Source organism: Heterocephalus glaber, unplaced genomic scaffold (genome assembly GCF_053883595.1).
Source record: "Heterocephalus glaber isolate CG9 unplaced genomic scaffold, H.glaber_assembly_v1.0 deba00001444, whole genome shotgun sequence".
Classification (NCBI taxonomy): domain Eukaryota; kingdom Metazoa; phylum Chordata; class Mammalia; order Rodentia; family Bathyergidae; genus Heterocephalus; species Heterocephalus glaber.
Window position 1 is genome coordinate 8035541 of NW_028258297.1, and position 27450 is coordinate 8062990.

At 40.4% G+C, this 27450-nt stretch overlaps 1 protein-coding gene across 5 annotated transcripts in view; it reads left to right on the forward strand.

The window, feature by feature from the left end:
• The window catches only part of Mrtfa (myocardin related transcription factor A), a 199486-nt gene that overhangs the window by 146348 nt on the left and 25688 nt on the right, over positions 1 to 27450 (forward strand). For all 5 annotated transcript variants that reach the window (XM_021258947.2, XM_021258949.2, XM_021258948.2 and 2 more), the window contains one exon: positions 12511 to 12576. In XM_021258947.2, the coding sequence (XP_021114606.1) occupies positions 12570 to 12576 (7 nt within the window). In that variant the 5' untranslated portion in view covers positions 12511 to 12569. The remainder of the gene's footprint in view (positions 1 to 12510; positions 12577 to 27450) is intronic.

Below are 27450 nucleotides of genomic sequence, written 5' to 3' on the forward strand. Positions count from 1 at the left end.
GTCTACTGCAGTTAGAGAAGTAGCTCTGGGAGATTAGCCAGCTACCCCAAATGAAATGGTAAGCTTAAGATTTGACAGTGTGGGAGAGAGTTTAATTTACTTACCTGTGTATATATACCATTATTAATATTTTTGGTGTGACTCTGACATTAAGTGTGCTGTGTAGTAGAAAGAGTGCAGACTTTGGTGTCAGGCCAGCCTGTGTTTGAACTCTGGCATTGCCTCTCACTGGCTCTGTCACCAGTTACTGAACCTCTTTTGAACCTCTTTTCCTTCATCTGTAAAATCAAGCTAACACATACCTCAAATAGCTCTGGAGTAGTACATCTAACCCACTGACTGCTTAATATAGGAGTTCAACATATTATATTCTTCATTTCTTAGATGCTAGATTTCTTCTAAAATGTCTTTTCTCAGTGCCTTTGCACTTGCGATTTCTGCTCTCTAGAATACTCTTTCTCCTGATCTTTTTCAGTTTATCATATGTAGGTTTCTTGTATGAGTTATTTTCTCCTCAGAAGGACCTTCTCTGTATACTGTACCTAAAATTACCACCCTGTTACTCTTGGTTGTCTTAGTTCACCACTGTATTTTTCTTCGATAATGTACAATTTACATGTTTCTTGTCTCTGACCCCTAACATATTCTCTGCAAGGGCAGGTCCATGTTACTAGTTTATCATTTGGCACAGTGCCTGGTGTATATAACAGGTTTCCAGATACATGTTAGTTCAGTGAATGAATGAATGAATGAACCGAGAACCTCTTTAGTACCAGAGAAGAACTTGTGGCACAATACAGGAAGGAAGTTCCTGCTTCCCAAGAAGCACTGGGAAGCCAGTGCTTTTTGCCTTTAAAAGTAGATGCTCCTGGGCCTGGGATTTACCTCAGTGGCACCATGCCTGCCTTGCAAGTGCAAGATCCTGAGTTCTATCCTTGGTACCGTGGTGGGGGTTGGGGGGAGTAGATGCCCTTGCATTGAGAGCTAAATGGAAAGTAAGCCTGTTTGCATCCTTTAGACTTCCCATCTCTGGAAGGAGCCCCTTTGCATGCCCTTTAGATGTGGATACTATTGTCCTTTTAGTCTCTGTTTCCTTTGGAATTTGAATAAAGCAGTCTTTTCAGGTTCTGCAGTTCTGATATATACTGTACATGTCACATATGATTCATTGCAGTTTCCTAGATTTTCCTCTACTCAGTATATAAATGTTTTTTTTCCAGCCACATCGTATTAATAAGACTGTTGTTTTATAGCATAAATGATGGATGTGTTTTATGAAGGGTGATGGGCAGAACATATAACAGTGCATAAGGACTCCAGCTCTAAATTCAGATGGAGCTGAGTTCCAGTTTCTCTTACTCTGTGACCTGGGACAAGTTGCTTAATCTCTCGAAATCTCAAGTTTTTTGTCTATAAAATGATAACACTATTTGCCACCAAGTTTTGTTGTAAGAATTAAAATGATACATGTTTTTACCATTTTATAAATATTACACAGTACAAAGGGCTTTATTTTGTGTATTTTAATAGCTTATGTTAGGTTTTCTTAAGTTTGTCCTTTGTAAGTTACCAGGCTGAGTGAATAAGTAGCCAGGGTTTACCAACCAGGAAAGTACTTCCTCTAGAGCTCTGCCTTTTATTCCTGACAGTGTCAGATTAAATAGAACATAACTTTTCATTTGTGGTATTAGTTCTGATTTCTAAAACTGATTATTTGAAAAATGAATTTAATTCATGCTCAATCACTATATGCAGAGATAGAAGAGAAATTTATGGGATTATGAAATGGCTTAATGATTTGAAATCTCTATAGTTTTGGGATGTGATTTTTAAAAAAATAAAATTAGCAATTCTTCTATAATGTTGTGTTTACAACATTGCATTATAGTTAGGTGTATTCGTTTATGCCACAGGGTGCTATAATTTGAATGTTTTAAGAGGCCCGTTACTATTTGTTCTTCATAATTAATCATTTATGGAATTAATCAGTAATTTCTTTCTTTCCAAGAAATGGCAGTATTTCAATTTGAAAAAACCTGACCTTTAATATGTTTAAGTACTGGGCCAGGGATTTAGCTCAGTGGTTTCGCCACCTGCTGTGTAAGAGCAAGGACCCAAGTTCTATCCCTGGTACCCCCCCCAAAAATGTTTAAGTAATCGATTCATAAGCTTTCTGAAGGAACAGTCAAAACTATTAGTTTATACAATAAATTTTATTTTAGACTTACACAGATAGTACAGAATCCCCATATATCCTTCACACAGTTGTTCCTAATGTTAGCATCTTATATAACTATAGTACGTGTGTCAAAACTAAGAGATTATCATTGATTACTATTAATTACAAGAGATTACTATTAAGTAAACTCCAAACTTTCTTTGGATTTCATCCATTTCCCCACCAGTGTTCCTTTTCTGTACCAAGATCCAGTCCAGCATACCACATTGCATTTAGCAATGATTTTTTTTTCGGGGGGGGGGTGCATACTGGGGATCGAACTTGGGACCTTGTGCTTGTGAGGCAGGTGGCAGAGCCATTAGCAATGATTTTTAGATAGTCAACCAGTAGGATTCCAGAGACAGTTTACTGTCTTTTTCTCACCTCCACTTCCTCCTTTTTTTTCTGTCTCTGGATTTGAAATTCAGTAGCTCTTTCTTTCTCTGGCAAAAGATAAACAGACCTTTCTGGTTCCTATGAAAGCTTAGAATTTTAGAGAGCTTTGAACACTCACTATACATTTAATTTCAGTAATGAATAGTTCTGATTCTTCTGTCCTTCTCTTAGTCTTGCTTTTTAGACGTAGGAGGTACATAGAATCTGGGAACAGAGTCACCTTCACTGACTACATGTTTCTGAATTGCCTTCCAAAGGAAAACAATGCCCTTCCCTTTGTTTTTCTTTCTCCCTTCACCAGGAATGGCTTTGATATATGATTTTAATTTAAGTATGGATATTTTTGATATAAGGAAAGCTCTTTTACTTTGGAGAATAAAGTTTATTCTTTGGAGCCATGGTACCCAATTACTAGCAGTTCTGCGTTAGAGAAAACTCTGTCTGATGTTAAAGCCTGTAGTGAAACATTTATAATCTGTTTTACAGTCTACAAAGCGCTTTCCATATATGTTGTGGATTTTGTTCCTTTTAACGGACAGGGGATAGTTTTCAAAATTGTATTATAGTAAGAAAATTGAGACTAAAAGAAGTTAAAGTGACTTGATGAGCTAACAGAGTAGGATTGGAACCCATACTTTGATTTATTTCTCTGATGTCCTTTGGTCTCCCTTTAAAGCTTAATTCTGTAAGTGTATTGCATTCGCTTGGAACTTAAAAAATATTCAAATGACCAATCCCATATGTAATACTTGCCCTTTCCCCCAGAAATCATCAATGACTTGACACTAAACCCTTTCTGGTTAGCGGTAGAACTAATAATAGAATACAGTGGACCTTTAAATGCTGTTGTTAAATTTTAAAAGCCAGAAATGCATATTTGGTTCAGTGTATACTGTGCTAACCCATTCAGACTGGTTTCCAAATTGAAGGAAGAAAATAAATCATGCAAGGGGATAGAGAAGCTTACAAGAGCTTACAAAAAATTACGTACAGGTTGAATATCTCTATGCTTGAAATGTTTGGGGCTAAAAGCATCTTGGATTTTATTTTATTTTCAGGTTTTAGATTTTTGAATGTTTGCATAGACTTTACCTGTTCAGCTTCTTCAGTCCAAAAATCCAAAATCCAAAATGTGGATTAGAGCAGCAGGAGAAGGAAACAATTCAATGGGATGCGGTAAGAGGAAAGGGTAGGAGTTGAGAATCAGAAAGCAGGAGAGGGACTGGAACTGAATAAGAGAATGCATCTCATTCTCTGTTTTTCTAGGCTCTATCAGGAAAGATTGTAGGAATATCTTAGCTCATTTTCTGTTGCACTGCCAAAATACTATGGACCTGAGTAATTTGTAGAGAATAGAAATTTATTTGACTTGTAATTCTGGGAGCTGGGAAGTCCAAGAATGTGGCACCAACATCTGGTGGTAGCCTTGTTGCTGTATCACAACATGGTTAAGGGCATCACATGGTGAGACAGAGTGAGTGTGCTAACCCAGATCTCCCTTCCTCTTAGAGAACCAATAATGCATCTTGTCCTCATATGATCAATTGTAATGACTACTGGAAGGGCTCATCTCCAGTACCATTAACATATAGCCCGGGGATTTAGCTCAGTGGTTCCGGCGCCTGCCTTGCAAGCGCAAGGTCCCGAGTTTGATCCCCGGCACACACACACACAAAAAGTGAACATTAACATATAGATTTGGAGTTTTAAATTTTCAACACTTGAACTTTTGGGGGACACATTCAAACCACAGCAGAGCACACAATAAGTGGGGGACCCAGAAGAATATTGCTTTTTTGGGGAATGATATGAAGAAACTACTTAAAACCTGTAATACAAACTGATCATGAAAATAAAATATTTTTAAGACTAGTTCATCTGTTCATTCGTCCTACTCCATATAGAAAGAATTTTTTTTGCTTTTTAAAAAAATTATCAGTGTATGTGTGTGATACATAATATAGTCATTGTGGGTTATTGGTTATATACATATCACATCTTTTTTTTTCTTTTTTTCTTTTTGGTACTGGGGATGGAACTTGGGTCCTTGTGCTTGCGCAGCAGGCGGCAAAACCGCTGAGCTAAACCCCCGGCTACATATCACATCTTAATCCTTTTTTACTTTCTCTTTCCCATCTCCTTGCATTCACAGATTCCTTTTCCATCTCCCCAAAGTCTATCTCCATTTCCTATCATCTTTCTTATATTTTGCTTATTAAATTATTTATACTTTGGATTTCTCATATAAGAGAAACCATGTGATATTTAACTTTCTGAGTCTGATTTATTTCACTTAGCATTAGGGACTCAAGATGTATCCATATCTTGTTTCCCTTTCTGACTTCCAGAAAGGGTTGGGTAATACTGGTGTTTTTGCTTCCATAAGGCCTAAGAGGTACGTTAACTATTTTAAATTTTGTTTTAAAGAAACTAACATTTCTTTTCAGTATTTATGTACACATGTGTAGCATACATAAGGCTAGATAAGACTTGAATTTGTCAGTGACCTTTAGGAGCACAGCCCATTTTCAGCTGTGTGCTAGCCAAAGTTACACTTACCTATGTCTTTTTAAGTAAAAGCCTATAATATAGACTTATTATAGAAATTAATACCTTTCTGATAGCATTGTAATGATTTGAATCCCTTTTTCCCATTAAATCTAAAAGTTTGGTGAGAATAAAAACCCATATTTTCTTCAAATCTGCATTCCTAACATTCTGCCTTGACTTTGATAGTACATAAGATATTTGAATGCAGAATGGAATCACGGGAGTGGTCTTAACTCCTTAGTTAGGATGTAGTATTGGTTATCTTTGAAAATATTCTTCACACTTCTTGGTGTTTGTTTCCTCCTGAAACTGTAAATACCACTACAAGTAGGGGCTGTATCTGTCTGGCCCCTACCACATCTCTAGCAACAAGCAGTGTCTGGCATATAGTGGACCCTTATATTTCTTTAATGAATATTAAAGAAGAGAAGTTTTGATAAAGAGCTAGGGAAGAATTGAATATGGCATGGATCTGAGGCAGAGACATAGACCAACTGCTTCAGGAACCCTAGCAGCTATACAATTAAAAGTACAGTAATGGGGGAGCCAGGGATTTAGCTCAGTGGTTCTGCCGCCTGCTCGCGAGCGCAAGGGCCCGAGTTTGATCCCCGGTACCAAAAAAATACAGTAATGGGAATAAATGAGTTCATGTGCTTTAACTTACTTATTCTTAGGACTTCCCTTCAAGTCTATTTTTCAAAGAGCTTTAGTATCTTAAACAATTGACTGTATGGTAGTAGAGTGTAAATGGGAAGAGTTATCACAGAATGTTAAAGGAAGTAATATTGTGGATTGTAGTGTCTGATCTCTTTCATAGTTTATTCTCTCCTTCAAAACATTTATCACAGGGCCGGGGATTTAGCTCAGTGGTTTCGCCGCCTGCTGCGCAAACGCAAGGACCCGAGTTCGATTCCCGGTACCAAAAAAAAACATTTATCACAACTTTTACATATTTGTTTGCTGTCTCTGATGTCTGTTTCCCCACTGGACTGAAAGCTTTGTATAAGTAGAGACCATAGGTTGTTTAGTAAATTCTTGTTAGGTGAATGAATAGGCAACACTGTCCCCACCTCAACTCCCAACCCTTCCACTAGAGGTGATACTAGAAGGTAACCTAGGCAACAGAATTGGGGTAATACCCTCTTTTGGGGGTGCCCTTCACACTAATTTTAATTGTACATCCTAAGAATGAAATTAGTGAGTGTTCGGTACTCTGATTCTCTGTGATTATGTTCTTCTGATTCTGAGTGATTATGCTCTTACCATTCGGATGTTGCTAAGTGATTTTTTAGACATATAAAATTAAATCAATAAAATAGATATAATTCATTGCTACAAAGATGAATAATCTAATTATCACCATACTGAGCTTCCCATCAGGCTAAAACCCCACTGTCCCTTCTCTGATTTTTCTAATAAAACACATTTTCCACTGAAGCTAGAGGTAGTGGTGTCCATTGGTGAATTAAGTTGGATTTGCTTAATTATTCTTGGGCTGCTGCCCGAAGGCTAGAAAGGGAAAAAAATGTTCAGGGCAGGAGAAAACCTTGATGATTTTCATGGAGAATGAACAGCCTAGGGTGGTGATGGTGAACCTTTTAGAGCTTTCAGTGATACAAACAGCCCGCTGCAACATGCCATAGGTTTGCACCGCTAGCCTAGGGTTTCCCACTTGATGTTTTTGTTTCTTTTCTTCTTCTCATTCTTTTCTGGAAGGGAATTCAGTTGATGCACCATCCATCAGTGTTAAAGACATCTGTTCATCTATATATAGGCTGCTCACACAGACCTATTTAGAAACATATGATATATAAATTTGTGGAGTTCAGTAACAGTGAAGGTGTAAAGGCTCAGGCTTATGCACAAGTAGGTATTTTTGTTTAGTTTTTATTGACTTGGAATATGGCGAGGAAATCTAAGTAGTGATGTTCAGTGAAGTAGATTATGTCAAATTCTTACTCCCTTGAATCTCCTGGACTTGCACTGTCTGTGAAAATAATCAGTTGAACTGGTTTTAGATATTTTTGGTGAGAATGGATCCTGATTGGGTTGACTTCTACAGTGAGCACAGAACATAAGGCTCTATGGAACTTACTGAAAGTAAGCTATTAAATTATTTTTTCTTAAATAATTTCTACAGCCTGAAAGTGTAAAGTCATTTTATTGAGAGTGCTTAGAATTAAAAGGAATTAAGATAACTAAGGAAAGGGGAAATTCATATAAATGCTGTTTCATTGTAATTGAAAATCATAGAAGGATCACTGAAAATCTACACAACCACACAACTTATAAATGAAGTATAGGTTGACAGCCATAATTGAAAGTTTACTGCTTCAGTCTTTCCCCCCTCCTTATAAACATTGTTAGAGATAACTGCAGATGCTTATGGAATGCAGTACATACCTGGAGTCAGTTTGAAGCAATATTCAAGACAGTACTGAGACAGAATAAATTCTATTTTAATGGGAAACTTGGTCAGATATTAGATAAGCACAGAGTAGAGAATTAAATTCGGAGAGATGCCAGATGGAATTTTCAGGTAACTGAACTTTAATTTCCTTTAGTTTTAAAAGTGGAAAAGGATTATTAAATAAACTTTCCTCTTTGAACTAAAGCTGTGTGTGTACCTGAATGGACCTTTACTGTGCTCTCCATGAAAAACTTGAGTCAGAAATTGATTAAAGGACCGGGATTTAACTCAGTGGTTTTGCCTCCTGCTGTGCAAGTGCAAGGACCCGAGTTCAATCCCCGGCACCAAAAAAAAAAAAAAAAAAAAAAGAAATTGATTAAAGAACAGGTGTGTTAGCTTTCAGATTCTCTTGTTTTTTGTGAAGTTAGAAATTTTTCTCTCAGGAAGTTTACATAATAGGCCTCATAACACTGAATGTATGGTTTACTTAGAAGGACTAATGATTGATAGTTCAAAATTATTACTGGGTAATAGCCACTGCTTTCATTAATTAATTGTTTGAAAAATTCAGATTTATTGAATTGCCTTGCTTCTCTATGCTCTGAAATAAAATTAATTTGTTAAATTTAAACATTTTTGAGTGGTCAATCTTACACTGAGCTTTATGACAAATAGTTATCTTTTTATCCCTTTTCTGCTTTATCTTCCTGGGTCTTCCTTTTTCTTTCTTACAAAGACATATTGCACACTATAAACTGCCCACACTTTGGAGTTACAGAGACCCAAGTGTTAATTGTAGTTCCAGCACTTTTGAGTTATGTGACACAAGGCAAAATTTTAAAGGTCTGTTCTTTAATTTCCTCTTCTGTAAAATGGAGATAATTGTACCATCCTCACAGAGATTTTTGTTTATTTGTTTCTCTTTCCTTCCATTGCTGGGGCTGGAACCCAGGGCATTACCCATGAAGTCAAGTGCTCTCCCACTGAGACATATCCCCACTCTTTAAAAAAGATAAGTTAAAAGCACATCAGTTACATTTTTAAAAATTTTATTTTATCCCACTCCCCCCTCCTCCCTCTATGTACAAAAGCTTTGTTCCTATTTTTTTCTTCTATTTTCACTTTTTTTCTTGTCCTTTCCTTCCTTCCTCCCTTCCTCCTCCCTTTTCCCCTTCCCATTTGAACATTTTCTTCCCATTTTCCAATATCTATTATACGTTGTAGTCCTTATTTCCACGTTCAGTTTCCCACACCGGAGAAACAATGCAGTATTTAAACATGTGTGTCCAATTTATTTCACTTAAAAGTGTGGTCTCAAGGTCCACCCATTTAGCTATAAATGTCTCAAGCTCATCCTTCTTTGTGGCAGAGTAACTCCATTGTATAAAAAAACCCCATTTTCCTTATCCATTTGTCGGTTGATGGGCATTTGGGCTGTTTCCAAGATTTAGCTATTACAAACTGTGCCACTATAAACATGGGTGAGCATATATCATTGTGGTATGCTGCTTTTAATTCTTTTGGGAAGATACCAAGAAGGGGAATAGCTGGATCAAATGGAACCTCTAGTTTTAGTTTTTTGAGAAATCTCCACACTGATTTCTACAGTGGTTGTACCAGTCTGCCCTCCCACCAACAGTGGAGAAGGTTCCTCTTTGCCCACAGTCCCTCCAGCATTTGTTATTGGTTGATTTCTTGACAGGAGCCATTCTTTCTGGAGTGAAATGGAATCTCAGTGTTGTTTTAATTTGCATTTCACAAATGACCAGTGATGTTGAACATTTTTTCATATATTGCTGTTTCTAGTTTTTCATCTGAGAAGTGTCTATTCATTTCAGATGCTCATTTTTGGATTGGGCCTTTAAATTTGGGGTGGGTTCTGATTTTTTGAGTTCTTTATATATTCTAGATAATAGTCCTTTATCTGACGAATAGCTGGTAAAAAATTTTTCCTAAGCTGTGGGTTGTGTCTTCACTCTGTTGGTGGTTTCTCTTGCTGTGCAAAAGCTTTTTAATAAGATGAGGTCCCAGTTGTTGATTCTTTGTGGTATTTCCAATGCAGTCTGGGTTTTATTCATGAAGTCTTTGACTACTCCTATGTCCTCAAGCGTTCTACCTATTCTCTCTTCCAGCAGATTTAGTGTTTCCATCTTAATATCTAGATCTTTGATTCATTTTGATTTTAGGTTAGTGCATGGTCTAGTTTTAATGTTGGGCAGCACATCAGTCATTTAACATAACACAGTGACTCCTATTGTTATTTATATTTTATTAATATAATTGCTATTGTTGCTGATCTGTGGTTATAATTTATTCTGAAATCAAGTTCCTAGATTAATTTAAATTTGTTTTACTGAAGTTGATCATCTGAACTCCTTTGACCCTGATCTGAAGCATCCATTTTCCTCAGTCCTTTTGTCTTGTCTCTAGTGACAGAATGAACCAAGGTAGGCACACTCTAGCCCTGTTTGATCAGCACAGTAAGTTTCCAGAAGATCCTGGAAAAGCAAAATGAAGAACTCAGATTCTGGAATCAGAATTTTTGGTCCCAAATCACATTTACTTGATCCCTCTGGGCCCCACTCTCCTTCCCTATAAAATGGCTTTAGCAATATCTGTCACCAGAGAGTGGAGATTTAAATGATTGAAACCACAGAAGTATGTGGAACAGTGTCTGGCACAAAATACATTCTCTAAATGTCAGCTTCCAGAATTAATTTTTTTTTTTTTTTGGTACTGGGCATCGAACTTGGGACCTTGCACTTGTGAGGCAGGCGTCGGAACCACTGAGCTAAATCCCCAGCCCCTAAATGTCAGCTTCTAGTGTGGCTGTTTTTTTGTTTGTTAGTTTATTTCTTCAAGGCTTTGTTTTAAATGTTAATTTGTTGTTTTTGGTACCGGGGATTGAACTGGGGTCGTTGCGCTTGCGAGGCTGGCGGCAGAACCACTGAGCTAAATCCCTGGCCCTTAAATGTTAATTTGTAAAATAAAAATCTTTTGGCTAGATTTCTCAGACTGTGTGTTATTGTTTTGAGATCCAGTCCAATTCAAGAAACAGTTATTAAAGGCCTACTGTGTGTGAAGTGCTGGGGGCACACATCAATGAGAATATTCCTCACTCTCCAGGAGTTTGTAAACTAGTAAGAGGGATAGGTTCAGGGGATAATTGTTACACAGAGTAAAATCTCACCGTGCCTTTCATAACAGGTGAATGATAGCTCACGGGTGGCCCAGAGTAATTCTGGATGCAGGGGAAAGTCGAGAAGCTCAGATGAAGAAGGTGGGCATTTTCATGTGAAGAGAATAAAAGAGGTGGGGGAAAGGTTCATGATACTTGGGGAAGAATATTGGGGATCCTTGATTGGGATGCCTTAGGGAACAACACAGTCCGGGTAAGGGCATAGCCCTTGAGCCACCACTACAGTATGGGAAAGCATGTGAGATAAAATTGGTAAGAGGAGTGGGGAGGCAGAGGAGTAGGCTAAGACATTGCGTATTAGTACTCGGGAAGGCAGTGATACCTGAAGAGGTACAAAGAATGGAAAGGAGACTTTTTTTTTTGGTACCGGGGATCAAACTTGGGACTCTGTGCTTGCGAGGCCTGCACCAGAGCCACTGAGCTAAATCCCCAGGCCCCACATCTGTGTGGTTTTTTTTGTTGTTGTTTTTTGTTTTTGGTACTGGGGATTGAACTCGGGTCTTTGCAGTTGTACAGCAGGCGGCGAAACCACTGAGCTAAATCCCTGGCAGAAAGAAGACTTTTTTTGGAGAAAGACAAGTTCTTATTTGAACTAGTAAGTTTGAGATGTAGGCAGGAGCCTTGTTATGGTTCTCCCATTCTTAGGGGCCTCCCTAAAAACTGCTCTGTGGAAAAGGCCTAATTTAGGACATTATGATTTCCAGTGAATGCAGGTTGCCCTCAGATAAGACTTGCAGGGCCTCTGCAATTGAAGACTTGTCATGTAAGGGGACTTCCATTTGTCTGTGGGATCCTCTTAACCCCCTACTGAATATTTTCTCATGTAGTCTCTGAACATTGGCTGTGGCATCATCATTTTGCATAGTGTGTAGTTATTACACTCATCAGGTTCCACTGGCTTTTGAAATAGAGAAAATTGATTTTTTTTTTTGGTGCCGGGGATTGAACTTGGGACCTTGCACTTTTGAGGCAGGCAGCGGAGCCACTGAGCTAAATCCCTGGTCTGAGAAAATTGATTTTTAAGTAATAAAATCCCTGTTAAGTTGTTTAAGTAGTGTTTCTAGAGTGGAAATAAGAGAAACAGTTATCATGCTGCTAGCCCGGATGTGCTTTGAGTCATCTAGCTTGTATGAAGTCACCTAGCTTCACTCAGAAAAAGGCCTTGAGAGAAAAGGAAAAGGAAAGAAGTGTATTAATGCAAATATCTTCTAGTGTAGAGAAATGCATTACTTGGTGAAAATAGGTATAAATTTTAGATACAAAAGAATATATTTTACAAATACTCAGTAGTACTTCCTGGTCCCTGAGAGTAACTGCGTCGCCCACTGTCCTTACAGTGTAAATGTTCACTAAGAACTGGTACAGCATTTGGAAAGCTCTTTCTGCTGGGTGCTGGTCCTCATTATGATATTTTCTTTGAGTTCAGAATTGGTGTTTTTCAGCCTTGGAGGAGGACCCAGTGTTGTAGGAGGTTTTGAGCAAGAGGCAAGACTCTCGCACTTTGTGGATTGTTATCGCCCTGCAAGACCCTTCGCAACTTCCTCTCACCGCCCACAGCAGAATACGGAAACCATGCTATATCAGGCCACTTCTGCAATTACACACAGTTGCAATTCAAGGCTTTCTTTTATGCTGCACCCTTCTGTTTCTAGATTTTCTTTGCATGTGAAAATGTATCTTCTGAGGTGGAATACTCAACTGACACTTCGTCTCTCCTCTGTCTTTACTCCCCTGCAGTGCTGCAGTTGAAGCTCCAGCAGCGCCGCACCCGGGAAGAGCTGGTGAGCCAAGGGATCATGCCGCGTAAGTGCCTCTCTCAGCATTGGACAGAGTTGCCTTCAGGGCATGGTTGTGTGGACCCTTTGTGCTTGGAAGCATCTCACGTAAAACAAGGGTGACTGGATTGATTTTTCATGCTTCTCTGCTATGTACTTTTCTTCAATCCCTAAATAGTTAAGATGGTCCTCATTGATCAAGTTTAGTGAGACAAACAGCATTAGCTGAAAGGGTGCCAGTGAATTATCCTGCATCTTTTGAGTCCCGCCTTTTGGGGATTTTTATGCCCTGTTATACTTTCCTTTACAGGAGGCACATATTTTGTGCTGAAGGAGGAGAGAGAACCCCCTTCTTGCATATGCTTTGCCATGTTTAGGTTGTTAGGATGAGAAGCCTTTACCCCACCTACTTGGAATGGATATTTTCAGTGAATTGCAGTTGAGTTGAGAGGGTAGGCCTGGGGGCCTAGGGTACCTTCACTCCAGGGCAGCATGGGTGTGAGTGTGCCTGAGTGGAGTCAGGGTGCTGGATTGGGGGCAGAGCTGCAGCCTTGGGGAAAAATGAAACCAAACCTTGGAATCTGCTAGAAGAAAGAAAATCTGCTTTGAATACCAACAGCGTTATAAATGGAGGGAAAGTTGGAACCAACATGAGTTTGCTCTTTTTGACATTTCTAAGTTGTCAGCAAAGAGCTTAGGCTCTCCCTCTTCTGTTTATATGCCATCACCATTTGGATAACCCCTAATACAGTTTTAAAAGACACACACACACACACACACGCCATGCAGCAGCTTCTGGGTTCATGGTGAAAGAATTGATGTTTTCAACTTTTAACTCAATGCTTGCTGCTCTGCTCCCTCCGTATTTTCTGACATTCACTCAAGGTATTAATATGTGCTGATGGATAGTGCAAGATAAATCATGTGCTCTCTGGAGATTTATATGTAAAAGTTCGAGACTGCTTATAAAAAATGAGACAAATAAGATAATTTTAGAGCCTAGGAAGTGCTATGACAAATTAGCTGGTGGATGTGTTAACAAGTAATAGGATTCAGATGGGGTCACTTGGGATGAGATGGCCAAGAAAGGCCTCCCTGAAGAGGAAATACTGGAGCTGAGATCTAAAGGGTGAGTTGGAGCCAGCCATCAGAAAGTGAGAAGATAACTCAGGGAAGAGGAAAAGCAAATGTCAGGGCTTGGTGCAGGCAAGAGCTAGATGAAAAGAACATCAAGGAAGCCAGTGTCACTGAAGCATAGTGAGTGAGGGGAAGAAAGGGGCAGGTGGAGATGGGCTAGTGTACAGACCCAGAACCAGGGCCTGTCAGCCACACAGAGGTGGTGGATTTGATTCTAAGTACAATAGGAAGCTGTTGAAGGCTTTTAAACAAGTGAGATGGTATTTGATTTATATCATGGTAATGATAGGTCAGTTTCTAAGAATTAGAACCTATAAAGCACTTGTAAACAGCCAGAGATCTGTTTCTATCCTAGCCATCAACCAGGGGCCTAAGTCTCAGTTTAATCCTTTTGTTTTCTGCAGTTTACTACTAAACTATCTGCTGTGGTTCTCCAGTGAAGGACTCCCCATCTCTAACCTTTAGTGTCAGGTGGCTTGTGCAGTGGATCAGTAATGTGACCGAGTAGGGCTGCACTGTACTGTGCAAGACTCTCCAGACCTGGCATTCTGCAAACCCTGCAGAGGAGCAAGTTAGCCATCATCTCATCTGCTTCTCCCTTTCACAAGACATTATGGAATTAGTGTCTGCTTTGTCCTTATAGTGCTTAGTGTCTTAGACACTTAGACATTAAAGAAATAGGCACACTTCCTTCCCTTAAGACATTGAGTACCCAAAATTGGAGTAGCCACAGTTGCCCACTCACAAAATAAGAGCGGTTCAATGCTGACCCATAAGATGCTGGTTGTAATCACACTACTAGTTCCGATAGCGTAATGTTATTTCTTGGGATTGAAAAGCCTTCCAGAGGGTGAGGCCCTGTGTTGTTATTCTTGTTTTTCACTTATCAGGCACTACTACAGATCATTGTTTAACAGAATTTGTCAATTACAGTTTCCTTCCTTGGAGTATCTTGTGTTGTTAAAACAAATGATGCTTCAGTTATTGCTGTTAGCTATTTGTACATCCAAACAAATCATGTACTCCTTGAGAAAGTATCTCATTTAGTTTCTCTTCCTAAATGAGTGAATGAAGAAATTCACTTTTAAACAGGGATGTGTAGGGCCGGGGATTTAGCTCAGTAGTGCCACTGCCTTCCTCACAAGCACAAGGTCCCGAGTTCAATCCCTGCCCAGTACCAAAAACAAAACAACAAAAAACCAGGGATGTGTAGCTGGCTGTGGTGGTGCATATCTGTAAACCCAGAACTCTAGGAGGCTGAGGCAGGAGGATTGCAAGTTGTGATTTTTTTTTTTTTTTGGTATCAGGGATTGAACTCAGGACCCTGCACTTGTTAGGCAGGTGCTGTGCCACTGAGCTATATCCCTGGCCCAAAGGAGGATTGCAAGTTTAAGCCCAACCTAGACAACTTTATGAGATTGTCTCAGAATTTAAAAAAAAAAGAAAAAGAAAAAGGCCTGGGAACTTAGTGTGAAGACCCTGGGTTCAGTCTCCAGTACCTTCACACACACACACACACACACACGCCATGTGGTGTGTCCATGTGTGTATTGGACAGACAGACTGAAACAGATACCACTCTGTTGCAAAACTACTGGGATTCTGTACATGGAATTTGGAAAAATGCTCCCATTTTGTCAGAGTTTCTGTCTATAATTGTGTACTTTGCATTGTTGTCTGTGTCTGTGAAGTGAGAATAACTGCCTTTCTGTTAGGAATAGAAGTGACTTGCTTCTGTGAGTATACTGCCTCTTCCCACCTACTAAGAGCCACTTTTACCTGTGGGCCGTCTTGATTTTGTGTGTTCTAATGAAGGAAGTAGGTAGCAGACTGTTAGATTATGAGAAAGAATTTTGAAGCCTGAGAATAGTTTCCAGTGTGAAGTGTATGGGATGATACATGGGTATGGTCTTGAGTTCCCAAAGAGGCTGTTCCTTATTTTTGCCAGCTCACTGCCCACCCCTGCAGTCTACCCTCTGCGGTCCTTGACTCCTGCAATCTCCCCATCCTTGGCCTCCCCACTGTCTTTGCTAACTGCCACTCACCTCCTCTGCTTATCTTTAAAGACGTGAGCAGTACTGGAGGCACATTGCAGATGGTCAGCAAGTTGTTACTGAGATTTGGAGATTGAAAAAGTGGCTCCTAGTTGAAGGGGCCCCTTCATTTGCATTGTGTTGACTTGAGGAATTTTGAAAGAAGCTCTTAGATTAAAGTTCACTATGCATTTTAGGAGGAAGGCAGGGCTCTCAAGCCAGGGAAGGATCAAGGTTGTCATGGCTGTATTTTCTCTCATCATTTCTGGTTTATACCTTTATCAAACTCTTCTCATTCCACCCTTTTTCTAGCTCTGGGAAGAAAAAACCCACCCAGCTCATTTTGCAAGATGTTTATACAAGTCCCCATGAAAGACTGGCTTTTGCTTTAGACATGGTTATCTGCAGGACACAACATACTTCAGTGGCTGGCTCCCTTCTCCTTGGGGTCATTCTTGTTTCTATACATTGTTCAGAGTTGGGGGATGGCCTTTCCAGAACATTTAGGGGATCAGACACTCCTCCAGTTGGACATACCTCTCTCTGCCGCTTGATGTTCACGCATTTCAACTATGGGGTATGAAGCTGGTTTCTGCTGTGCTGTTAAATGGGATCACTTCCCAGTATCCTTTATTCTCATCATGTAAACATATGTCTCAAATTTAATGCCACTTAAACCCTACCAAGTACAGAGTGCTATGTAGCAGAGGTCCATATCTGAACTTTCTCAAATGCTGCCTGAAACTCAGCATATCTTGAGGGAGAGGGAAGATGATACAGACAGGGAGCAGGTCTTTAAGTCCAGAGATTGTGCAACCAGGAATGCTGCTGTGTCCCAGAGGAAGACGCAGGAGGAGAGTAATGAGGTCTTGAGGTGAAGGTGAAAGTTAAGAAAAGTGTTCTCTCAGTGAGACCTGTTGCAGAGGAATGACGTTGTAAAGGAAAACATGGATATTCTCCTGATCCAGGCAAATGAGAAAAAATCACCTGTGACCTCTCTGGATGTAAGAGAAGAGCCACATTTGTCTCTCCTTCCTCTGCCTATTGTTCCATGCAGACTCCTTGAGAAAAAGCACAGAGCAGCAGCATGTTCTAACTCCAGTCCATTAGTTTCCCACATGCAAATAGTGGAAAAACCTTGATGCCTTGACAAGCACCTGAAGAAATAATTATTTCTGGCCATGGTGGTGCATGCCTTCTGGGAGGCTGAGGCAGGAAGATTGCAAGTTCAAACCTAGCCTGAGTGATGTAGTGACTTAGCAGGACCCTGTCTCAAAATTTTAAAAAGGTCTATGAATGCAGCTCAGTGAGAAGGCCCTAGGTTCAATCCTCAGTACTGGAGGGAAAACAAAACAATTTATGTTGTCCTAGAGATTCTAAGAACTGGTCTTGAGTGAGCTTGTCTTTTCTTTCTTTTCATTTATTTATTTGCAGTGCTGGGGAGTGAACCCCAGCCTTTACACATTAGGCTCACACTACCTCTGAGCCATACACCCACCTTTGTCATTTCATTTTGGATGGTGTTTCCTTGTGCCCAGCCAGTACTGTAGATGACCCTTACCTCTGAGTGATCAGTAGAAACCAGAGTGTGAGGGCAGCCAAACAGTGCCAGTCCAGAGACACATAAGGCTCGCTGGCCCTTGGAAGGTACTCAGTAGTGTTGCTAAGTAGAAAAGTGAAGAATGGGCCGGGGATTTAGCTCAGTGGTGCTGCCACCTGCCTTGCAAGTGCAAGGTCCCGAGTTCGATCCCTGATATCAAAAAAAAAAAAAAAAAAAAAAAGAAAAGCAGGGCCGGGGATTTAGCTCAGTGGTTTCACCGCCTGCCTCACAAGCGCAAGGACCTGAGTTCAATCCCTGGTAACCCCCCAAAAAAGAAAAGAAAAGTGAAGAGCAACCAGCTAGTTTGGAGTGGTGCATAGGTTTGCAGGTAGGCCTGTGATCGCACATCGATCCTAGAAAGCATGGCCTCATATATGTGGTAGAGTCCTGCACCTCTTTATTTTTTGTAAGCTTTAGTACATCTTGACTCTTCCCTCCCAGTTCTATATTTTGATTGCTTTGTCATTCTTCAGCTGTCAGTGTTAATCATGTGGTCTACACAGAGACAGTGTGACCCACCATAGGCCTCACAGCTAATCTAAGCAGTAATTTTACTAGGCCCCAGTGTTAGCTGAAAAATCTGCTCGTCATCTGACTAAAGCAGTCTCTTTACCAAGTAGTTTCTTATCTGTACAAAAGGTTGTGTAATGCTGGGAAGTGTCAGGACTGATTGCTGCAGTGCACCTAAAAATTCTTTTCCTTCTTCCCCTACCCACTTTTGGTGCTTGGAATTGAACTAGGGCCTTGCACATGCTAATCACACACTCTGCCACTGAGCTACAGCCAGCTCCTGCTCATTTATTTTCAACTTACAAAGACTTAAGATGAACTGCTAACCCTGTGAGTCACAGAAGCTGGGCCAGAGTCCAGCCAGAACCCCTTTCTAGGAAGAGCTCAGGAAAGACCTCCCCCAGCCCTGCCCTTAGCCCTTTGCTCGGTCCCATCGTTACCTTGGCTCTTGGTTCTTTCAGGTACTCACTCCAGTGTTAGGGTTAGCACAGCCCATTTACTTCTTCAGGTACAGAGAGATCTTTGGATGGAAGAGATGATCTCTTTCTTTTTACTTTCCTTAAAAAAAAATTTTTTTTTGTCACCAGGCATGGTGGCACATGCCTTGTAATCCCAGCACTTGGGAGGCCGAGTCAGGAGGATTACTGGGAGATCAAGGCCAGCCTGGAACACATATAGCAGGACCCCATCTGAAAAAAAATAGGAGTCAGGGGAACCTGTTTCCTAGATGTGAAGCTGGGAGAAGACTTAGGCTATGGCATGTGGCCTGTGCAATTCCTCGTTTTACCTTGCGAGATGACCAACTGTGTGGGCATGTCACACCCATGCATTTATGATAGATGCCAGCATCCTCATCCTTCTTCCTGCTGTTGCAGGTGTGTTTCTCTCAGTGATCAGTGATGAGCAGAGAGCTTCCTCTTTAGCCAGTTGCTGACAAATAAGTGCTAAAAGAAGAGTCTGCAGCAAGTGATGTGTTCCTAGTCTCAAGTGTATTCCCTGAATCCAAAGAAGAGTCCAGCAGTAAACTCTGTTAAACAGGAGATGCTAAATTTCTTTCTTCCCTTTTTGTTTTTGCTATATTGGGAATTGAACACAGGGGAGATCTACACTGAGGTACATTTCCAGCTCTTTTTTTTTTTGATACCGGGATTGAACTCGGGACCTTGAGCTAAATCCCTGGCCCCCCAGCTCTATTTTGAGACAGTGTTGCTAGGTTGGCCAGGCAGCACTCAAACTTGGGATCCTCCTGCTTCAGCCACCTGAGTAGCCCAGATTATAGGTGTGTGCTTCTGTGTCCAGATCATGATTTAGGGGGAAGAGAGTACCGGGGATTGAACTCTCAGGTCCTTGTGCTTTCGAGGCAGGCGCTGAGCTAAATCCCTGGCCCCTTGATTTATTCTTTATCTGAATTATCCAAGGCCAGTTTTCTTCAAGTTAACAAATGAAGGGCCAGGGATTTAGCTCAGTGGTTCTGCCACCTGCCTTACCAAGTGCAAGGACCCGAGTTCGATCCGCAGTACCAAAAAAAAAAAAAAAGATAACAAATGAAGTAGAGGTTATAAATCACTTACACTAATTTTACCTGAACAGTATGAATTCCAAAGAATTGTGTGCCCAGGGAGCCCTGATAGGTATTTGATGGTGGTGCTGATTTAACATCCTTCAGCCTAGTGGGTGGGATTTTATTTGCAGAAGGACAAAAGTGATTTGTAGCCTGTATCTGAACAGATGACATAGGCATATTCAAAAAAGGCAATATTTTTTTGTTTTGTTTTGAGCTTTATCCAAGGAGTATGTACTACAGTGATAATAGACTGGTCTGAAGCTTTAGGTTGGGCTGCAGTGTGAAAGCCAGATACAGTCCTTGTACCAACTCCCCATGATGAATGTAATCATTATGTACCACAAACGTACTAATAAAAATTTTTTGTTTTTGTTTTGTTTTTTGGTACCAGGAATCGAACTCAGGACCTTGCACTTGTGAGGCAGCCGGCAGCACCACTGAGCTAAATCCCCGGCCGCTAATAAAAATTGTTTTAAAAATAAAAATTTTAAAAAAACAAAGAAAGCCAAATATAAACATGGCTGGTACATGGCTCACAGAGGAGCCTGAAAGACCGATGTGTTTGATTCCATCACTGTAACAAAACCGAACAGAGATGTTTGGTTTGTAAAGAGGAAGGCTTATTTTTTACTTTGAGTCACAGTTCTCAAGCTTCAGTCCCTGACAGACTGGACTCGTTGCTTTTGGGGCTGTCAAGAGTGAGCACTGTGGAAAAAAGCTGCTTGCTTCGTGGCAGTGGGGACAGTGAGGAAGTGAAAGGGCTGGGGTTCCCCTCGCACTTTAGCCACTTGAAGGCTCCACCATATCCTGATTAGCGCCATGGGCTAGGGGCCAAGCTTTTACCACGTGGGCCTTTGGGGAATGCTTACCCAAACCATAGCAACCAAGTTCGAAAAGTTGTTCCCTGATCTTTTAACCCTTGAAATTGACTGTGTCTGCTGACTTCTCTTAGACAAGACTGTGTGGCTGTCTCTCCTAGTCTTGGCCTCTTCTGCTACCAGTGGGCTGACAGTGGGAGACTCTTGAGCAACCTGCCCTTCTGGGAAGGAGCAGGTTTAGCATCTTTGGGTCTCCACTCCTTACCTTCATTCTCAATAGTTGGCTTTCCTGCTGGTTTGGGTGGGGGTGACAGATCAGGTGCCAAAACAGGGGTGGTGGCAAGCCAGCATACCAAAACAGGATGTGCTTCATGGCAGTGAGTTTGGATCCCTGCTTGCCCCAGAAAGTGCGGTCCTTCCCCCACGTTCTGCCGCCCAAGCTCTTTGATTGACATGAACTTAGTTCTGGCTGTCATTGTCATGGGCAGTCCCTGAAACTGTTGAGACAGTTCTCTGGTTACAGTCTTCAGTAGGCAGTTTAATGGGACAGCTGAAAGCAGAGGGGTGAAAAAATGGAAGTCAGGCCCTTTGAGCTCTCAGCACCTCACTTCACATACTTGGCGCTGCTTTCAGGAGGAAGATGGCACAAAAGAAGGTTAGGGCAGAGATAGTGCCTTAGGGTGATACAAGCTTCTAGCAGATGGCAGAGCACTTTCACTTTGTTAAATGCTAACAGTTGCCCAATATAGTAAGTAGTAAGTAAAATTGCCATTTTGTGGCTTAGGATCTGTGCCTCATAATGGTGCCACTGGTCACACTGCTCCTGAAAGATGGAGGCAGATCCAGTTCAGGTTTCCTGGCTCCAGACCCATCCCTAATTCCTGAGGGTCCCAGTTTATACAGGTGTTGCCCACATGGGAATTTTGTGATGATACACTGTTATGCTTTCACCAAAATTTCAATTTTGAGGGCTGGGGATTTAGCTCAGTGGTTCCGCTGCCTGCCTCACAAGCGCAAGGTCCCAAGTTTGATCCCTGGTACCAAAAAAAAATTATTTTTCTTTTTCAATTTTGAAAATGCTTGAGAATTAAAAACTGTCAGACCAGGACCCATAGTTGGTGAGGTCAGATGTGAGGTGAGGAGGTGGAGGTAAGCATGACCTCCTTATTTTTCAGCCCTGTGGATGGCTGCCTGTGTGAATGCCAGTTGTGCATCTTGAAGGCCAGCTTTCCACTTCTGTCATAATAACCCTTGCTTAACTCAGAGGTTCTTCATTTTTTCGTGTCATGGATTCTCCTTGTAGAATTTAAAAAAAATTTTTTTTGCAGCAGCAGTCGGCGAAACCACTGAGCTAAATCCCCGGCCCTCTCCTTGTAGAATTTTGCACACCCTTTCACTAGACAGTTGCACAAGTAAGTACCAAAATTTAGCATGTAATTTCTAGGCCTGCTCTGAAGCTGGTTCACTTACCCTAGGCTGAGTCCCTGCTCTGCGTGGATACAGAATCCGAAGAAAAATCATCTGCCTGATGCTAGTGTCACCCCGTACACACTAGTGACACAGCTGACTCTACTCTTCTGTCAGTGCCTGCAGGACCCTCTCCATTTCCTGCACCCGGGCTCCTCTGAGGTGCTTGCTCTCTGGGTGCCTTCTATTCGATGTCATTACCTCGCTGCTGACCCAGCTGGGGTCTCCCCCTAGCCATTAGGCAGACCCTAGCCAGGGTGTGAGGAAAATGGCAGAAAGCCCTGGTTCTTTGACTCCCAGGAATATATACATTGCAGTGAACCTGAAAGAAGCTCAGGAAATCAGAACTACCCACACAGCCAGCACAGTTGAAATTTTGAATTAGGCTGTTGAGAAAATCTATCAAGTCCTTCCTCACTGTGTAGTGGTGCCTCAGTTCACGAACTTAATTCTTTCCACTAGTGAACCAAGGTACCACTGTACTTTTTAATCAGTTAACACCTGGTGGTGGTGAATGAGCAAATAAACCCTTTCTCACATCATTTTTGCATTTTGGACTAGGGAAGCAAATTTTAGTGGCAGCAGAGAGCTCACAAGAGATTAAATTTCTTAAGGCCCAGGAATCTGCATTCCAGGAATTCTTGAACTCCAGACATTTCTTGCAAAGGTCTGAACCACACCAGAGAAACATTGGAGAGGACTGTTGACATCTTCCCTTGAGATGTAAGATAGTGCTGTCTGCTTCTTCCCAGAAGTGCTGAAGTAGAGGGCAGCCCTGTCCACAGGTTCCAAGAGTTGATGGCAAAACCAAATTCCTGAGCTAGATGTGGCTGAAGCGTATAAAATGAGTAAATACACACAGCTCATGAACCCCCGCCTCCAGTGGTGGGAAAAGCCTGACTCCTTGCCCCTCGTGTGGCCTTGTGCTGGTCAGTGGTCAGTGATCAGTGCTGGCAAGTTAGAACTGCCTCCTGCTGTGTGCCACCCTCCTGTGCCTCCTGTGCGGGGGCCAAGGGATGTGGCAGAGAACTCTTGTTAGCTTTGGATAATCATGTGACCACTTCCTTTTCCACTCTGTTGGCTCCTTTGAGAGAGGGCGTTGGGGGAAGGGAATAGAATGTATGCTCCTTGACATTTTCTAAGGTTAGATTGGAAGTCCTCCCATTGTCTCATTGCCAATATTAGAAAAATGACAAGGAGGCGTTTATTTCCAAAGTTTTAGCCAGGAAAAAAAGGTCAAAGTGAGAGATTAAAATCACTGGATTGCTTTTTTTTTTTTCCTTATCACACGTTTTGTGGGGGAGATACTTGATCAAGGTCTGTTTTCCCACCCCTGTCAGTACTGTGTACCGTATTGCTGAGACATGGTATTTTTTGTTGTTGTTGTTGGTACCGGGGATCGAACTAGGGTCCCTGCACTTGCACAGCAGGCGGCGAAACCACTGAGCTAAATCCCCGGCCCAAAGTGCATTTTCTTTTTGCTTATAATATTTTCAACTTAGATGGGTTTATCTGGGCATAGTCCCATCATAAATTGAGGAATGTGTGTACACATGTACATACGTATGTACACACACGCGCACACACACATGCACACACACACCCACCCCCTCTACACCTCACTTGGACATCACTTAATAGTAATCAACCCAAAAATTGAACACAGTCTCTGCTACCCTAGCTTGAGCTTATTCCCCTTGTATTTCTTGCCTGAGAGTGTTTCTGCCACAGCCATTCATTCAGATTACTCCATTTTTTTCCTTCTAAATGGCCTCTTGATCATTGCTGGAGTGATTTTGTAAAAATGAAATTCCAATTACAAAATCAGTTTTTAAATAATCAGTTCAGGCAAAGATCTTTGATAAATTCTGAGACCATTAGGTAAATAGTTCTTAGGGTACAGGATTTTCACACTGCCTCAAAATGTTACACCACAGATTACCTATGAACTGTAGAGGAGAAAGTGCTCCCTTTAAGATGGAGCGATCTGGTGTCACCTTTCCAACTTTTAGCATCATCAGCGGGTAGACATTGCTCTCTTATGTCCTGATATGAAGTACTTATCACCTAGGTAGTCTTCTTGTCAAAATGTTTAATTTTAGTTGTGAGAGGAATCATTCAGAATGCAGAATATTCCGCAGAACAACTGATTAAACACTTAAAACACGTCAGTGTCATGAAAAACAAAAGAGTACAGGTATTGTTCTAGATTATAACTAAAGAGACAACAATCAAACATGGATTCTTGATTAAATCTTGGGTTGGGGGAAAATCCAAACAGATATAAAAGATATTTTTGGGGGCAACTGAGGAATTTCACATATGGGTTATGAGTTAGATTATATTATTAAATTAATGTCCATTTTCTCAGACAAGATAGAAGTATTTTAGTTATATAAGAGAATATCTTTATTCTTAGGAAATGCACAGTGAGGTAAAATGCACAGTTAGAGGTGAAAGATCATGATGGATATCTGCAGTTTAATTTCCAGAGATTCCATAAATGAGAAAAAAAAGTGTGATGTACACTGGGGGGAGGAAGGTGTTGGGAAGGGACAAAAGAAGAGAGGAGGAGGGCCTGGGATTTAGCTCAGTGGTTCCACAGCCTGCCCCGCAAGCGCAGGGACCCGAGTTTGATCCCCAGTACCAAAAAAAAGGAAAGGAGAGAAGAGAGAGAGAATCTAAGTCAGCATTATAGGGCTCTTCATTGTTCTTTCAATATTTGTGTAGGTTTGAATGATTCAGAATTCAAAGATTGGGGAAGGGGTCATGTGAATGCAAGCCTGGGGTAAAACAAATGTGTGGCAATTATCAGATGTGTTCCCTTCCCTTCCCCTCCCCTCCCCTCCGCTCCCCTCCCCTTCTTTTTGGTACTGGGAATCGAACTCTGGGTCTTATGCTTGTCAGGTGCTGCACCGCTGAGCCTCCTTTCATTTTTTTTTTTTTTAACAGGATACATGTGGTGGCTACACAATGATCTCAGAAATCAGAATTTACTGAGCCTGTTGAATCTGTAGATTTGTGTCTCTTGCCTCACATTTGGAGAGTTTTTAGCCATTGTTTCTTAAAATGTTTTTCAACCCCACCCTCTTTTCCTTCTCCTTCAGAACTTCCATAACACAATGTTAGATTTTTTTTTTGTTAAAATCCACAGGTTCTTGGGGGGAGACTGATCATTTTTTCCCAATCTCTTTTCTTTCTGTTGTTCATTTAGGGTAATTTTGTCATTCTGTTACCCAGTTCATTGAGTCTTTCCTTTGTCTCCTGCGTTCTACTGTTGAGCTATCCATTGAGGTTTTTTTTTCCTTTTTTTTCCCCCCATTAACGTTATTGGTACATTTTAGGTATAAAATACAGTTACATTCATCATTGGGATCTTGTACCATTACATGAGTCTCTTGGTTCTCATTTTTTTCCCCTTCCTTTACTCTTCACCCCCTCCACCCTTCCCTATTTGCAAAGACCTTGTTTCCATTTTTTTCCTCTTCTCATATTTTTTCCTCTCCCTTTTTTCCCTTCCCCTACCCCTCCCAATTCCCCTGCTCTTTTAGACCTTTTCTTCCTGTTACACAATATCAATTATACATTTTTTAAATTACAATATTAAGATCTAGGAGACATTACCACAGATTTTACAGAATTTCAAAGGATATAGAAAGGATATTACAAAAATATTTTTTTAAATAAATTTGACAACTTCTAGGAAGTAACTTGGAAGACAAATTAATGAAACTAACTCTGGAGGAAATATAAAATTTGAATAGCACCTATTAAAGAAAGTATATTCCTAGCTTGAAAACCTACCTATATGACAACAGCAGGCTCATAAACATTTTAACTGATAAATTATATCAAACATTTAAAGCAGAAAAAAGAAGGAACACTTCTCCCCTCATTTTAGGAACTCAACATTGTGCTAATCCTAAAATTGGATAAAGATAATAGAAGAAAAACGTATGAACATAGATAGAAATTTAACAAAACCAACTCTTAGAAGTCAGATCTGGCAGAATGTAGAAAGTGGTTTTGTTATAGGGATGGCAGTGTTGGTTCAGCATTGGAAGATCCACCCCCAAAAGTCATCATTTTAACAGAGGAAAGGAGAAAGCCATATGATCCTGTCACTAGTTGGAGAAAGAGTATTGGACTAAATTCTATAGCTGTTTATGGTAAAAGCTATCAGGAGACTAGAAGTAGAACAGAACCTTCTCAACAGATCAAAGACATGTACTCCATACTTCCAACCAAAACTCCTTCTATGAATGGAGACGATACAATGCTTTCTCCTTAAGGTGGTGAACAAGGGCAGATAACAAGGGCAAAATCTTTATATGTAGATGAAATGATCATCTACAGAGAAAATACTAAGAAATCTCTAGGAGCCCCTAGAACTTGTACTTGAATTTAGCAAGATTAGAAAACACAAGATATATATAAAAATTCAAGTCTGTGTATACTTGCTATAAATGAAGAATTGGATATTGAAATTTAAAAGTTATGTAGGAGTGCAAAGGACCTAGAAAAGTTAAAAACAAAAATAAAACCAGTGTTGGAAGACGTTTAGTACCTAATTTTAAGACTTCTTCTAAAGCTACAGTAATCAAGGCAATGTTGGTGTAAGGAAGGACATATAGATCATTTGAATAAAACAGAGAATCTAGGAATAGAACCACACATATATGGTCCACTGAGTTTTGAAAGATTATTTAACATTAGCATTTTATAGAATATGAACTTGATTCAAGAGCCAAGGAAGAGATAGTGTCTTCAGCAAATGGCAATAGAACACCTGATATCTGTATATAAAAAATTAACCTCAACCCTTTTTTTCCATACATGAAAATAACTTGAAGGGATCTATGAACCTAAATAAGAAACCCTAAAAGTATAAAACTTTAAGAAGAAATTATAAGGGAAAATATTTATGAATTCAGGGTAGGCAAGAACTACCTACGATACAGAAAACATGATGTATAAAAGAAAAAAAATTGGTAAATGAGATTCCATCAAAATTTAGAACTTTAAATGACATCATTAAAATGAAAAGTAGTCCTTAAACAGACCATATTTATAATGCATATAACCTATGAGCAGAATATATAAAGAATTCTTAGAGCTCATTAATAGACAACCCAATTAAAATGTAGACATAAGAAGATGATAAATAGCCAGTATAGCACAAGGAATGGTGTGCAACTCTAGAATCAGAAAAATACTAATCATTACAATAATAAGATTGAATTATACACTCATTAGGGAGATGAAGTTAAAAGTTTTAAAAGCCTTGTCATGACTTTTTCTTTTTGTTGGATTCTACCCCTTTGTGTTTAATTTGTCACACCCAATGGATTCATCTGCTGGGTTTCCTGGGGTTGTGATCCTCATTGTCTTTTCCTAGGGTATTGTCTAAAATTTTTTGGAGTGTCGGTTAGGTATTCATGAAGTTCCTGAGGTGCTCTTTATCATGAAAGTATCTTATTTCTCCATCAATTTTGAAAGATAGTTTTGCAGGGTACATCAATCTTGGTTGGAGGCTGTTTTCCTTTAGGGCTTGAAATACATCACTCCAAGCTCTTCTTGCCTTGAGGGTTTGCATTGAGAAGTCTGCAGTGATTCTGATGGGCTTTCCTTTGTATGTGATTTGTTTCTTTTCTCTCACTGCTTGTAGAATTTTGTTCTTCTGTTGGATTTCTGGAATCCTGTTATATGCCTATGTGTAGATTTTTTTGATCAAGGCTAGCTGGAGTCCTGTATGCCTCACTTCTCTGTATGT